We start from the raw sequence: 15610 nt of genomic DNA on the forward strand, positions 1-15610 counted from the left end.
ACCATTTCCGCCCCAAAGATGCCGCGTTCTGCCCCAAAAACGCTGCGTTCTGGCCCCAAAAACGCCGCGTTTCACCCCAAAAAACGCCGCGTTCTGCCCCAAAAATGCCGCGTTCCGCCCCAAAAATGACACTTTCCGGCCCCAAAAACGCCGCGTTCCGCCCCAAAACGGGTTTCCCTGAGATTTTTGGGCTCCTCGGAAGCCCTTTTTGTGGGTCCAAGAGGCACCGGAGGAAACGGGGCGAAAAGGACCAAAAACGACCCCAAATGACCCCAAAATGATCCCAAAACGACCCCAAAATGACCCAAAAATCCGCCTCCCCGCACCGGCGGGGACGTGAAACCAGTATGGACCAGTACTGGACCGGTATGAACCGGTATGGACCGGTATGACAGTATGAGCAGTCTGGGGGTGGTCGGGGCCACGTGGGGGATTTGGGGGTTGAGGAGCCAGGGGGCGGATTTTTGGGGCCAAAAGCGGCGTTTTTTGGGGCGGGGGAGTTAATACTGTTACCGAGCTCGTTTGCTAACGGGGGGAGGGGGGGTTTGGGGTTAAAAAATGGCGATTTGGGGCAATTGGAAGCAGCGCCGGTGGCTTCGCGGTGGAGGTAGAGAGTGGGGGATGAGGGGAAATGGGGAAATTGGGGGGGAAATGGGGGGGAAATGGGGAAAATGGGGTGAAAAAAAATCACTAAAAAAGGGGAAAATCAGCAAAAAACAGAGGGGGGAGGGGAAGGGAAGGGAAGAAAAATGGGGGGGAAAATGGGGGGGAAAGGGGTGGGAAATGGGGGGGAAATAGGGGGGGAAATGGGGGGGGAAATGAGGGGGGAAATGGAGGAAAGGAGGAGTGGAAAGAGGCAAAGGGGGAGGGGAAGCGGAAGGGGAAGGGGGAAGGGGAAGGGGGAAGGGGAAGAGGAAGAGGAAGAGGAAGGGGGAAGGGGAAGAGGAAGGGGAGGAGGAAGGGGAGGAGGAAGGGGAGGAGGAAGGGGAGGAGGAAGGGGAGGAGGAAGGGGGAGGAGGAAGGGGAGGAGGAAGGGGAGGAGGAAGGGGAGGAGGAAGGGGAGGAGGAAAGGGAAGGGGAAGGGGGAGGGGAAGGAGAAGGGTAAGAGCAAGTGGAAGTAGAAGGGTGAGGGAAAGGGAAAGGGGGAGGGGAAGGGGAAGCGGAAGAGGAAAGGGAAGGGGAAGCGGAAGGGGAAGGGTAAAGGGAAGCGGAAGGGGGAAGGGGGAAGGAGGAGTGGAAGCGGAAGGGAAGGGGAAGCGGGAGGGGAAGCGGGAGGGGGAAGCGGGAGGGGGAAGCGGGAGGGGAAGGGGAAGCGGAAGGGGAAGCGGAAGGGGAAGCGGAAGGGGAAGCGGAAGGGGAAGCGGCGGCGACTCGGGTCGCACGGGTCAGAGCGGAGCCGCCAGTTTCCGGAGGCGCCGGCGCCGCAGCTCGGCCGCGTCCGGCTCCTCCCCCTCCTGCTCTTCCTGCTCTTCCTCCTCCTCCTCCTCGGCGCCTTCGGCCTCACCGGCACCTGCGGGAGAACCAGTGCAGCGGTTCAAACCGGTTCAGACCAGTTCCAACCGGTTCAGACCAGTTAAAACCAGTTCAAACCCATCAAACCAACTCAAACCAGTTTCAAACCCGGTCAAGCCAATTAAACCGGTTCAAACCAATTCAAACCCATCAAACCAACTCAAAGCAGTTCAAACCGGTTCAAACCAGTTCAAGCCCATTAAACCAGTTCAAACCAATTCAAACTAATCAAACCGGCTCAAATCAGTTCAGACCCATCAAACCAACTCAAATCAGTTCAAACTGGTTCAAACTGGTTCAAGCCAATTAAACTGGTTCAAATCAGTTCAAACCCATCAAACCGGCTCAAACCAGTTCAAACCAATCAAACCGCTTCAAACCAATTCAAACCCATCAAAACGGCTCAAACCGGTTCAAACCAGTTCAAACCGATCAAAAAACCAGTTCAAACCAGTGCAGAGTGGTGTGAATCAGTGCAGACCGTATGAACCGGTACAGACGGGTACGAACCGGTGCAGACCAGTATGGACTGGTACAGATGGGTATGAACCAGTGCAGACTGGCATGAACCAGTAGAGACCAGTATAAACCAGTAGAGACCAGTATGAACCAGTATAGACCAGTACAGCCCAGTATGAACCGGTTCAGCCCGGTGTCCCGCACTCACCGGCGCTGGGGGCCGCGGAGGCTCCGGGGGGGTCGGGCTCCGCGCCGGGGGGGTCGCTGGGCCGGGCCGGACGGGGCGACCTGGGGAGACATCGGCAACCCCCAAACCCCGTGTCACCCCAACCCCAAACCCCGGGTGTCACCCCAAACCCCATTGTCACCCCAAACCCCGGGTGTCACCCAAACCCCATGTGTCACCCCAACCCCAAACCCCGGGTGTCACCCCAAACCCCATTGTCACCCCAAACCTCATTGTCACCCCAAACGCCCAAACTCTGTGTGTCAACCAAACCCTAAACCCCATGTGTCACCCTGTTTGTCACCTGTGTGTCACCCCATTTGCCACCCATTTGTCACCCCACAGCGGGTGTTGCGTAGCCCAGCGTGGCCAGCACCCCCAGGTACTGGTTGATCTGCAGCAAACCCCCGTGTGTCACCTCGTTTGTCACCCCATTTGTCACCCGTGTGTCAGCCCATTTGTCACCCGGAACCAGGTGTTGCGTGCCCCAGCGTGGCCAGCACCCCCAGGTACTGGTTGATCTGCAGCAAACCCCCGTGTGTTACCCCGTTTGTCACCCCATTTGTCACCCTGTTTGTCACCCTGCGGCGGGTGTCGCGTACCCCAGCGTGGCCAGCACCCCCAGGTACTGGTTGATCTGCAGCAAACCCCCGTTTGTCACCCGTTTGTCACCCATTACCGGGTGTCGCGTACCCCAGCGTGGCCAGCACCCCCAGGTACTGGTTGATCTGCAGCAAACCCCCGTTTGTCACCCGTGTGTCACCCCATTTGCCACCCTGAACCGTGTGTTGCGTACCCCAGCGTGGCCAGCACCCCCCAGGTACTGGTTGATCTGCAGCAAACCCCCGTGTGTCACCCTGTTTGTCACCCTGCGGCGGGTGTTGCGTACCCCAGCGTGGCCAGCACCCCCAGGTACTGGTTGATCTGCAGCAAACTCCCGTTTGTCACCCGTTTGTCACCCATTACCGGGTGTCGCGTACCCCAGCATGGCCAGCACCCCCAGGTACTGGTTGATCTGCAGCAAACCCCCGTTTGTCACCCGTGTGTCACCCCGTTTGTCACCCTGCGGCGGGTGTCGCGTACCCCAGCGTGGCCAGCACCCCCAGGTACTGGTTGATCTGCAGCAAACCCCCGTGTGTCACCCCGTTTGTCACCCTGCGGCGGGTGTTGCGTACCCCAGCGTGGCCAGCACCCCCAGGTACTGGTTGATCTGCAGCATGGCCGCATCCAGCAGCGTGTGGATGTTGTGCAGGCACTGCAGCCGCGCCTCCAGGTGCTGCCGCTCCTGCCCCTCCATGGCGCGCAGCTCCTCGGCCGTCAGCCCCGCGAAGCCGGCGGGCGGCACCGGCATCGGCGGCAGCCCTGCAACGGGGGGGAAACAGGGAAAAATGCGTTAAAATGGGTGAGGAATGGTTGAAAATGGGTGAAAAATGGGTGAGAAACAGGAGAGAAACGGGTGAGAAACAGGAGAGAAACGGGTGACAAATGGGTGACAAATGGGTGACAAATGGGCTCATCCAGCCGGCGGAACCGGCATCAGGGGGAGCCCTGGAATGGGGGGAAACGGGGGAAAATGGGGTGAGAAACGGGGTGAGAAACGGGGTGAGAAACGGGGTGAGAAACGGGGTGAGAAACGGGGTGAGAAACAGGTCAGAAATGGGTCAGAAATGGGGGTGAGAAATGGCTGAGAAATGGGCTCATCCAGCCAGCAGCACAGGCATAGGGGGGAGCCCTGGAAATGGGGTGAAAACGGGCTAAAATGGGTTAAAAAACGGGTGAAAACGGGCTCATCCAGCGGCGGCATCGAGTGAGCGAGTGGCCGCGTGGTGCCACCGCAGCCCGTGTTCACCCACAACAGAAATGACCCCAAAACCTTGTGTTTTCTTACCAAAAACAGGCGGCCACGGTGTCCCCAGCCAGGGGGGGGGCAGCGGCAGCCCCGGCGCTGCCGTCGGTTCCGCGGCGGCGCCGCCGGTGTCACCGGGACGGGGGGCGGCGCCTGCGGGGACAAAGGGGACATGAGCGCGGTTCGGGGGGCCCGTTTGGGGCCGTTTGGGGGGTTTTGGGGATGGGACTCACCGGGGGTGCCCGTTTGGGGCTGTTTGGGGGGTTTTGGGGATGGGACTCACCGGGGGCGCCGGTTTGGGGCAGTTTGGGGGTTTTGGGATGGGACTCACCGGGGGTGCCGGTTTGGGGCAGTTTGGGGGGTTTTGGGGATGGGACTCACCGGCGGTGCCGTTTTGGGGCCGTTTTGGGGGTTTTGGGGTGGGACTCACCGGGGGTGCCGGTTTGGGGCCGTTTGGGGGGTTTTGGGATGGGACTCACCGGGGGCGCCGGTTTCGGTGCCGGGGGGCGGGAACGGGGCGACTGGCGGCCAGAACGGGAACATTCCGGGGGGGAAGGGCGGCAGCAGCCCCTGCGGAACTGGGGGACCCCAGAACGCCCCCAATTGCCGGCGTTGGGGATCCCCAATATCCCAGAGACACATCCAGGGGCCCCCAATAACCTAAAGGCAGTTTCAGGTCCCCCCAATATCCCAGAGGCAGTTTTGGGGCCCCCCATTATAACAGAAGCAGTTTCAGGGCCCCCCAATATCCCAGAGGCAGTTTCAGGGCCCCCCCATTATACCAGAGGCAGTTTCAGGGCCCCCCAATGTCCCAGAGGCAGTTCCAGGCCCCCCCAATATCCCAAGGGCAGATCCAGACCCCCCAATATCCCAGAGGCACATCCAGGGCCCCCCAATATCAGATCCAGGTCCCCCCAATATCGCAGAGGCAGTTTCAGGGCCCCCCATTGTACCACAGGCAGTTTCAAGCCCCCCCACCGCACCCGAGGGCGGTTTCAGGACCCCCCCCCCCACCCATCCCAAGAAGCAGTTTCAAGGCTCCCCACTGCACAAAAGGCATTTTCAAGGATCCCCCGCCCCCCCCAAACTGCAGCTCCCGGGCCCCCCCCCCACCCCAACAGCTGGGAACTCACAGTTGGGGGGCTGCGGGGCCGGGGGGGGCCGGGGGGGCGCGGGGGGCTCGGGGGGCGGCGGCGGCGGCAGCGACGCGCGCAGCACGTCCATGCGGCACGTGGGGCACGTCTGCTGGCGCTGGAACCACGAGCGCAGGCAGCTGGGGGGGCACCGCGACATCAGGGGGGGCCCCAAAACCCCCCCACATCGGGGCTGCGGATGGGGGTCCCCAAACTGCCCCAAATTGGGGCTGGGGGGACACGGGGCAATAAGGGAGTCCCCAAAACCCCCCCACATCGGGGCTGCAGATGGGGGTCCCCAAACCGCCCCAAATCGGGGCTGGGGGGACACAGCGCAATGAGGGGGGTCCCCCAAATCCCCCCACATCGAGGATGGGGGGACACGGGGCCATCAGGGGGGGCCTGAACCCCCCCCCCCAAATCAGGGATGGGGGACTGGGGCCAATCAGGGGGGGGCCTGAACCCCCAAAACCTCCCCAAATCGGGGCTGGGGGGACACAGGGCAATGAGGGAGGTCCCCCAAATCGGGGTGCAGGGGCCATAGGACGATGACAGGGGTCCTTCCCACCAAAACTGGGGGTCCCCAAACCACCCCAAATCGAGGCTGCAGGGACACGGGGTGATGATGGGGGTCCCCAAATCAGGGGTGCAGGGACATGGGGGTGATGGTGGGGGTCCCCAAACCCCCCAAATTGGGGCTGGGGGGACAGGGGGCGCTGAGGGGGGTCCCCAAACTGCCCCAAATCGGGGCTGCAGGGACATGGGGCGATGAGGGGGGTCCCCAAATCAGGGGGTGCAGGGACATGGGGGTAATGATGGGGGTCCCCAAAGCCCCAAATCAGGGCTGCGGGGACATGGGGTGATCATGGGGGTCCAGAACCCCCAAATCGGGGCTGCAGAGACATGGGGTGATGATGGGGGTCCCCAAATCAGGGGTGCAGGGACATGGGACGATGACGGGGGTCCCCACAACTGGGGGGTCCCCAAACCACCCCAAATCGGGGCTGCAGGGACACGGGGTGATGATGGGGGGTCCCCAGATCAGGGGTGCGGGGACAGGGGGCGATGATGGGGGTCCCCAAACTGGGGTGTGGGGACACAAGGAGATGACAGGGGTATCCTGAACCCCCAAATCGGGGCTGTGGGGACCCGGGGTGCTGAGGGGGGTCACCAAACCTCCCCAAATTGGGGCTGGGGGGACACTGGGTGATGATGAGGGTCCCCCAAATCAGGGGTGCAAGGACATGGGGGTGATGGTGGGGGTCCCCATGCCGTCCCAAATCGGTGCTGGGGGGACATGGGGCGATGAGGGGGGTCCCCAAATCAGGGGTATGGGGACACAGGGCAATGAGGGGGGTCCCCAAATCGGGGCTGTGGGGACAGGGGGTGCTGAGGGGGGTCCCCCGAACCCCCAGACGGGGGTGCTCACCTGGTGTGGAAGATGTGGTTGCAGGGCAGGCGCTTGGCGCCCGTCACCATCTCCTCGCGGCAGATGATGCAGACGTTGTCGGCCGCCTGCAGCTCCTCGGCGCTGGCGTCCGGGGTACCTGCGGGGGCCACAACACCCAAAACGGCCGCTGTGCCGGCGCCCCGGGGGCCGCGGCGGCTCCGGGTGACGGGGGCCCGCGGCGCTCGAGACGCCTGCGGGCGCGCGGTCCCGCTTTGGGGTGTTTTCGGGGCGGGGGGAGCCACTCACAGGGTGTTCATGTTGCGGATGGCGCGGCGCGACATGATGGCGTCCGTCACGGCCTTCTTGAACTGCCTGCAATGACAGGGACCGACTGGGATTGACCAGGATCAACCGAGATCGACGGGGACCAACTGGGATCAATGGGGCCATCTGGGATCAACTGGGACCGACCGGGATCAACTGGGACCAACAGGGACCCAACCAGGATCAACTGGGACCGACTGGGATCAAGTGGGATCAACTGGGACCGACTGGGATCAATGGGACTGACCGGGATCAACTGGGAGCGACTGGGACCAACTGGGACCAATGGGGACCAACCGGGGAGAATCCAACTGGCACCAACTGAGGGGACCCAACTGGGGACCAACTGGGCATAAACTGGGACTAAGTGAGGGGATCCAACTCGGGGGGATCAACTGGGGGATCCAACTGGGGATTCAACTGAGGGGATCCAACTGGGACCAACTGGGATTAACTGAGGGGATCCAACTGGGGTGAGCCAACTGGGGGGGATCCAACTGGGGTGGGACCCAACTGCGGATCAACTGGGGGGATCCAACTGGGACCAACCGGGGATAAACTGGGACTAACTTGGGGGTCCAACTGGGGATCAACTGAGGGGATCCAACTGGGACCAACTGGGGGGATCCAACTGGGGGGGATCCAACTGGGATCAGCTGGGGATCAACTGGGAGGGATCCAACTGGGGACCAACCGGGGATCCAACCAAGGGAATCCAACTGGGACCAAGGGGATCCAACTGGGGTGAACCAACTGGGGGGATCCAACTGGGGGGGGATCCAACTGGGACCAACTGAGGGGATCCAACTGGGGGGACCCAACTGGGGACCAACTGGGGATAAACTGGGACTAAGTGAGGGGATCCAACTCAGGGGATCAACTGCGGGATCCAACTGGGGGGATCCAACTGGGATCAATGGGGGGGATCCAACTGGGGATCAACTGAGAGGATTCAACTGGGGATCCAACTGGGGGATCCAACTGGGGGATCCAACTGGGGGATCCAACTGGGGGGGATCCAACTGGGGACCAATTGGATCAACTGGGGATCCAACCAAGGGAATCCAACTGGGACCACGGGGATCCAACTGGGGTGAACCAACTGAGGGGGATCCAACTGGGGGGGATCCAACTGGGGATCAACTGAGACCAATTGGGGACCAACTGGGGATCAACTCGGACCAACTGAGGGGATCCAACTGAGGGGGACCCAACTGAGGGGACCCAACCAGGGGGACCCAACCAGGGGGACCCAACCAGGGGGACCCAACTGGAGGACCCAACTGGAGGGACCCAACTGGAGGACCCAACCTGGGGGACCCAACTGGAAGGACCCAACTGGAAGGACCCAACCGGGGGGACCCGAGCAGCCGGTGCCGCCGGAGGTGCCGCCGAACGCCGACTGACCTCATGGCCAAGTACATGGGGCGGATGGCGAAGAGCGGGAAGGTGTGGACTTTGATCATGATGGTCATGAACGCCATGTAGAGCAACACCTTGATGAACCCTGCGGGACAGCGGGACGCGCGGACACGGTCACGGACAGACGGACGCGGGACGGGCCCTCCGGGGGCAACTGGGACCTCTGGGGGCAACTGGGACCTCCGGGGGCAACTGGGACCTCTGGGAGCAACTGGGCCCATGTTCTTGGTCAACCAGAGGTTGGTTGACATAGATGGGACCTCTGGGGCCAATGGGCTCATGTTCTTGGTCAATCAAAGGATGGTTGAGGGGGGATGGGACCTCTGGGGTCAACTGGGACCTCTGGGTCAACTGGGACCTCTAGGGGTATCAGGTCCCATGTCCTTGGTCAACCAGAGGTTGGTTGACATAGATGGGACCTCTGGGGGCAACTGGGACCCCTGGGGACAACTGGGACCTCTGGGGACAACTGGGACCATATTTTTGGTCAACCAGAGCTTGGTTGAGATAGACGGGACCTCCAAGGTGATGGCACCTTCCCCATTGACTTGCACTCAACCTCCCAGTTACACCATCACATGGCGTCTACCGTCTTCGTTAATCGCCAACTAATTGAGCTCCGTAACGAGCTCCGGGGGACCAGGCCCAAGCGGGAAAGCCCCCAAAGCCCCCAGAGACCCCGAGTGGGGAGAGGGGGCGGCGGTACCGGTGAAGAGCTCGGTGTAGAGCATGTAGACGGCCTTGCTGTCCCACGGGTTCTCGTTCTGCAGGTCGATGGAGTGCAGCACGTACTTGACGAACACGGTGAGCACCATGGTGACCAGGATGGCGTACTGGGGGGACACGGCAGCGTGGGGCTCGCGGTGACGCCCCCGGCGATGCAGGGACACCCCCGGGGACGCCCCTGGTGTCATGGTGACGCCGCGGTGACGCGATAACACCCACGCTGACGCCTGCCCCCGGCCCACGGTGACAGCCCCAGTGACACGGTGACAGCCACGGTGACACGGTGATGCCCGTGGTGACGCCCCCAGTGACACCCCCAGTGATGCAGTGACGCCCCCAGTGACACCCCCAGTGTTGCGGTGACACCCCCAGTGATGCCCCTGGTGACGCCCCAGGTGTTGCGGTGACGCCCACGGTGACACCCGCGGTGACGACCCCGGTGACACCCCCAGTGTCATGGTGACACCCCCAGTGATGCCCCCTGGTGACCCCCCCAGTGATGCAGTGATGCCCAAGGTGACACCCCCAGTGACGCGGTGACACCCCTAGTGATGCCCTCGGTGACACCCCAGCTGTCGCAGTGACACCCCATGGTGACACCCATGGTGATGGCCCCGGCCCGTGGTGACACCCCCCGGTGACATGGTGACACCCCCGGTGTACGCCCGCCATGACGCCCCTGGTGTCGCGGTGACGCCTGCAGTGACACCCCCGGTGTCGCGGTGACGCCCCCGGTGACGCCCCTGGCCCGCGGTGACGCCCCCGGTGACGCCCCTGGTGTCGCGGTGACACCCCCAGTGACGCCCCCAGTGACACCCCAGGTGTCACAGTGACACCCCCCAGTGATGCTCCCAGTGACACCCCTGGTGTCCGCGGTGACACGCCCGGTGACGCCCCTGGCCCGCGGTGACGCCCCCGGTGACACCCCCGGTGTTGCAGTGACACCCATGGTGACGCCCCAGGTGTCGCGGTGACGCCCGCGGTGACGCCCCCAGTGACACGGTGACGCCCCCAGTGACGTGGTGACGCCCCCAGTGACGTGGTGACGCTCGCGGTGACACCCCCGGTGACACGGTGACGCCTCCGGTGACGCCGGCACCCACCTCGAAGCCGAAGACGAGCTGCACGGACGCTCCCCTCGTTAGGATGCTGTGGTACGCGTGGTTAACGAACAGGAAGTCCAGGAGGCCCAGGAGGAACATCAGCGCTGGGGTTAATTAGGGCGAGGCGTTAACGAGCCGCGAGGTCCGGAGGGGGAACCCCCAGAACTAAAGCTCTGTGGGTCGCACCCCAAAACTCATCAATCGCTCCCCAGTGGGGTCTACGGGCTCCATGCTAGTGAAGGGTTTAATTAACGCGTCCCACTAACGAAGGGTTTAATTAACGCATCCCACGTTTGGAGCCTTTTCTGTTTCTTGTGTCCTCACACTCACCAAAAAACACCAAAATTCCTTCAAATCAACCATTTTTGACTCCTAAATCCCCTCCCTCTGCGAGCTCGTTAACCCCACTGGTGTCATTAACGCTCCCTCATTAACCCCACTGGTATCATTAACCACCCACCTCGTTACCCCACCACTGTCATTAACGCCCCCTCGTTAACCCCACCACTGTCATTAACAAATCCTCATTAACCCCCCACCGGTGTCATTAGGGCCCCCTCGTTAACCCCACTGGCCTCATTAACATTCTCTCATTAACCCCCCACCAGTGTCATCAGGGCTCCCTCATTAACCCACGATGTCATTAACGCTCCCTCGTTAACGAGGGCGCTAATAGGGTCACTCACAGACGATGCGGAAGTGGAAGAGCCAGGAGATGTTGGGGCTCCGCTCCATCTGCCAAAAAGGGGGGAAATCAGCGGTTTTTTCCCAAAACGGGCGTTTTTGGGCCCGTTTTTGGGGCCCGTTTTCCCGCCCCCCCACTCACGAAGTCCACGCGGTCCTCGGCCAGCCAGTGGAAGCACTTGAGGAAGAGGAGGAGGGTGAAGAGCGCCACGAAGCGCGGGCTGAAGTCGTCGCGGAACACCGTGAAGGCCAAGCAGGTCTCGGTCACCGCGTACCACGAGCGCTCCAGGAGGTGCTGGGGACGGGTGAAAACAATGGGGTCAAACAATGGGGTCAAACAATGGGGTGAAACAATGGGGTCAAACAGTGGGGTCAAACAGTGGGGTCAAACAGTGGGGTCAAACAACGGGGTGAAACCAACGAGGTGAAACCAACGGGGTGACAATCAACGGGGTGACAATCAACGGGTGGAGACAACGGGGTGACAACAACGGGGTGGAAACAACGGGGTGGAAACAGTGGGGCGACAAAAATGGGTGGAAACCAATGGTGTGAAACAACGGGGTGAAACCAACGGGGTGACAATCAACGGGGTGACAATCAACGGGGTGACAACAATGGGGTGACAACAAGGGGGTGACAACAACGGGGTGACAACAACGGGGTGACAACAACGGGGCGACAAAAATGGGTGGAAACCAATGGTGTGAAACAACGGGGTGACAACAACGGGGTGACAACAACGGGGTGACAACAACGGGGTGACAACAACGGGGTGACAACAATGGGTAGAAATAATGGGTGGAAACAGTGGGGTGACAACAACGGGGTGAAACCAACGGGGTGGAAACAACGAGGGTGGAAACAACGGGGTGGAAACAACGGGGTGGAAACAACGGGTGGAAACAACGGGGTGAGGGCCCACCCGACCCCCCCCCAAAATGGCACCAGAACCTTCTTGGGGTTCAAAATCCCCCCCAAAATGGGTTCAGAATCCCCCCCAAAGCGGCACCAGAACCCTCCTGGGGTTCAGAATCCCCCAAAGTGGCAACAGAAACCCTCCTGGGGTTCAGAATCCCCCCAAAGTGGCACTGGAACCTTCTTGGGGTTCAGAACCCCCCGAAGCGGCCCCGGCCCCCCCGATGTCTCTCACCTCCATCTCGGCCGCGCGGAGCTGCCCGAAAAACACCTTCCCCATGAACTTGCCCAGCAGGAAAACCAGCACGAAGGCCTGGACGTACAGCACCTGCACGGGGGGCAGGGGCCCACGGCAATTTGGGGAGCAGCCGTGGGGTCCCCAGGGGGGTTTGGGGCTGGAGGGGGCAGCCGTGGGGTCCCCAGGGGGGTTTGGGGCTGGGGGAGCAGCCATGGAGTCCCCATGTTGTTTGGGGTTGGGGGAGCAGCCGTGGGGTCCCCATGTGGGTTTGGCGCTTTGGGGGCAGTGATGGGGTCCCTATGTGGATTTGGGGCTGGGGGGCAGTGAGGGGTCCCCATGGGGGTTTGGGGCTGGGGGGGGCAGCCGTGTGGTCCCCATGTGAATTTGGGGCTGGGGCAGCAGTGATGGGGTCCCCACATGAATTTGGGGGGGCAGTGATGAGGTCCCCATGTGAATTTGGGGCTGGGGGGGGGCAGCCATGGGGTCCCCACGCGGGTTCAGGGCTCCCATGGGCTCCCAACGGGCGTCCGCAGCGTTTCGGTTGACGCCAAACGCCCCGTTTTGGCCCCAGAAAGCAGAAGTGGCCGCCATGGCCGCCCCGTCCCGTTCCGCATGGCAGAGCCCCCCCTTCCTTAATTAACTGCGCGCGGTTAACGAGCAAACGGGCACTCACGGCCATGCTGGGGCTGGACTTGGTGAGATACACCACGGTGGGGTAGAACTGGTGCTTGAGGTAATAGGCGTGCGCCACCACGGCCGTGGTGAGCGCCAGGCTGCCGGCCATCACCGCCGCCGTGCACAGCATGGCCTGCGAACACCGCGACAACACCCTGACAACACCCCGACAACAGCCCGCGTCACAACCCAACAGCCGCCGCACAGGTGTGGAAACACCACACCACACCAGGCTGCCGGCCATCACCACCGCCGTGCACAGCATGGCCTGCGAACAGCCGGACAACACCCTGACAACACCTCGACAACACCCTGCGTCACAACCCAACAGCCGCCGCACAGGTGTGGAAACACCACACCACGCCAGGCTGCCGGCCATCACCACCGCCGTGCACAGCATGGCCTGCGAACACCGCGACAACACCCTGACAACACCCCGACAACAGCCCGACAACACCCCGCGTCACAACCCAACAGCCGCCGCACAGGTGTGGAAACACCACACCACACCAGGCTGCCGGCCATCACCACCGCCGTGCACAGCATGGCCTGCGAACAGCCGGACAACACCCTGACAACACCCCGACAACACCCTGCGTCACAACCCAACAGCCGCCGCACAGGTGTGGAAACACCACACCACGCCAGGCTGCCGGCCATCACCACCGCCGTGCACAGCATGGCCTGCGAACACCGCGACAACACCCTGACAACACCCCGACAACAGCCCGACAACACCCCGCGTCACAACCCAACAGCCGCCGCACAGGTGTGGAAACACCACACCACACCAGGCTGCCGGCCATCACCACCGCCGTGCACAGCATGGCCTGCGAACAGCCGGACAACACCCTGACAACACCTCGACAACACCCTGCGTCACAACCCAACAGCCGCCGCACAGGTGTGGAAACACCACACCACGCCAGGCTGCCGGCCATCACCGCCGCCATGCACAGCATGGCCTGCGAACACCGCGACAACACCCTGACAACACCCCGACAACACCCCGCGTCACGACCCAACAGCCGCTGCACAGGTGTGCGCCAAATGTTACCTGATTGTCCCCAAATCTTCCCACCAAATGTCACCTGGTTGTCCCCAAATCCTCCCCCCAAATGTCACCCCCTTGTCCCCAATTGTTGCCTGTTTGTACCCAAATCTTCCCCTCAAATGTCACCCCCTTGTCCCCAAATCCTCCCCCCAAATGTCACCTGTTTGTCCCCAAATCTTTCCCCCCAAATGTCACCTGTTCGTCCCCAAATCTTCCCCCTAAATGTCACCCGATTGTCCCCAAATCCTCCCCCCAAATGTCACCCCCCTGTCCCCAAAACCTCCCCCCAAATGTCACCCCCTTGTCCTCAAATCTTCCCCCAAATGTCACCCCGTTGTCCCCAGTTGTTACCTGTTTGTACCCAAATCTTCCCTCTAAATGTCACCTGGTTGTCCCCAAATCTTCCCCAAATGTCACCCCCCTGTCCCCAAGTTTTCCCCCCAAATGTCACCTGTTTGTCCCCAAATCTTCCCCCCTAATGTCACGTGTTTCTCCCCAAACGTCACCCCCCTGTCCCAAATCCTCCCCCCAAATGTCGCCTGTTTGCCGCCCCCTCTCTCCAAGCGCCCCCGCCTTGTCCCTGTCCCCACCCCCCTGTCCCCCCTCGGCCCCAACTTTCCCGCCCCCCAAGTGTCCTCACGTCCCCTCGTCCCCCCCCCCCAATGCCCCCCCCCCCAGTGTCCCCGTCCCCCTCAGCCCCCCGCCCCCCCCGTCTCCCTCCCCCACCGAGGGGCCCAACGTGTCCCCGCCCCCCGGGCCCGTCCCGCCGCTCCCGCCCCCCTCAGTCCGCGCTGCCCCCGCGCCTCCAATTGTCCCCAATTGTCCCCAATTAACTCACTGGGATGGAGCCGGAGCCGCCGCCGCCGCCTCCCTCAGACCGCTCCTCCACCGGAAGCGCCTCAGCGCGCGACACCTCACTTCCGCCCGGGCCGCACCACCCGCGGAAAGGGGGGGGAACCACAGGGTGTCACGTCCCCCCATGCTCTGCTCCCCACTCAACTCCCCATAACGGACCCCTCTCGAGGGAGACGCTGAGGGTTCTCCTTTCCCGCCCGATCCCACGCGCGGCGTGTGGGGCCCACGAGCACCCGCAAACCCGCTGGGTTGCCCCACCCCTCACGGCCGCGCTTGGTACGGTCCGAGCTGCCGCGCAGCCTCAGCCTGGGTGGGCGGGAACGCCGAAGGGCCCGTGTCTCGCTCTCATTGGTCGGCCCGCGCGGCGCTCGGCCAATCAGAAAAATCCCCCGCGAGGCCCCGCTGAATCGGCAGCTGTTGCAGGTGAGGGGCGGGAGGAGCGACGAGGGACCCAAACTGGCCCGCATTTGCCCTTTTTAGCCCAACTCTCTGCTGAAAAACGCTTAATTTAATTAAATCAATTTAATATGCCACGGGGTTGGGGGGGTGAGCCCCAAATAACGCTGCGGGGGAGTGGGTGACCGCAAAATCGCCTGGTTTTCCCCCAAAACCCCGCAGGTGATGGCGACAGATCCGAGCACGGGGCGTGGGGGCGAGAGCGCCCCCAAAATACAGCGGGGCCACGCCCCCGCTGACCACGCCTCCGTGCTGGCCACGCCTCCATGGCCCCGCCACGCCCCCGTGCTGGCCACGCCTCCCTGCTGGCCACGCCTCCATTGCCGCGCCACGCCCGCACTGGCCACGCCCCCATTGCAGCGTCACGCCCCGGTGCTGGCCACGCCCCCATTGCCACACCACGCCCTCACCATGACCACGCCCACAGTGCCGCGCCACGCCCCCCCGCGCTGGCCACGCCCCCTCCATATTAGTCACGCCCCCGCTGGCCCGCCCACCGTCAGGCCCCGCCCACCCGTGGGGGGGGTGGGGGGGGGCACCTCCTGTTCCTGCTCCAAAACCCGCTGAAGTCGCCCCAAAACGCACCGAC

The 15610-nt window shown here is 62.7% G+C and overlaps 1 protein-coding gene across 1 annotated transcript; it reads right to left on the reverse strand.

The window, feature by feature from the left end:
• Window positions 1-979: 979 nt before the first annotated feature.
• On the reverse strand, window positions 980-14583 carry SYVN1 (synoviolin 1). The gene is given in 17 exon segments (XM_080364694.1): window positions 980-1510; window positions 2180-2259; window positions 3373-3559; window positions 4086-4196; window positions 4523-4621; window positions 5177-5316; window positions 6606-6718; window positions 6720-6723; window positions 6873-6938; window positions 8298-8397; window positions 9019-9145; window positions 10142-10245; window positions 10828-10876; window positions 10968-11120; window positions 11979-12071; window positions 12655-12789; window positions 14549-14583. Coding segments are annotated over 16 exon segments (1683 nt in total). The 5' UTR covers window positions 12787-12789; window positions 14549-14583; the 3' UTR covers window positions 980-1385.
• Window positions 14584-15610: the final 1027 nt, after the last annotated feature.

This window comes from Nesoenas mayeri (assembly GCF_963082525.1).
Source record: "Nesoenas mayeri genome assembly, contig: SCAFFOLD_102, whole genome shotgun sequence".
Lineage (NCBI taxonomy): Eukaryota > Metazoa > Chordata > Aves > Columbiformes > Columbidae > Nesoenas > Nesoenas mayeri.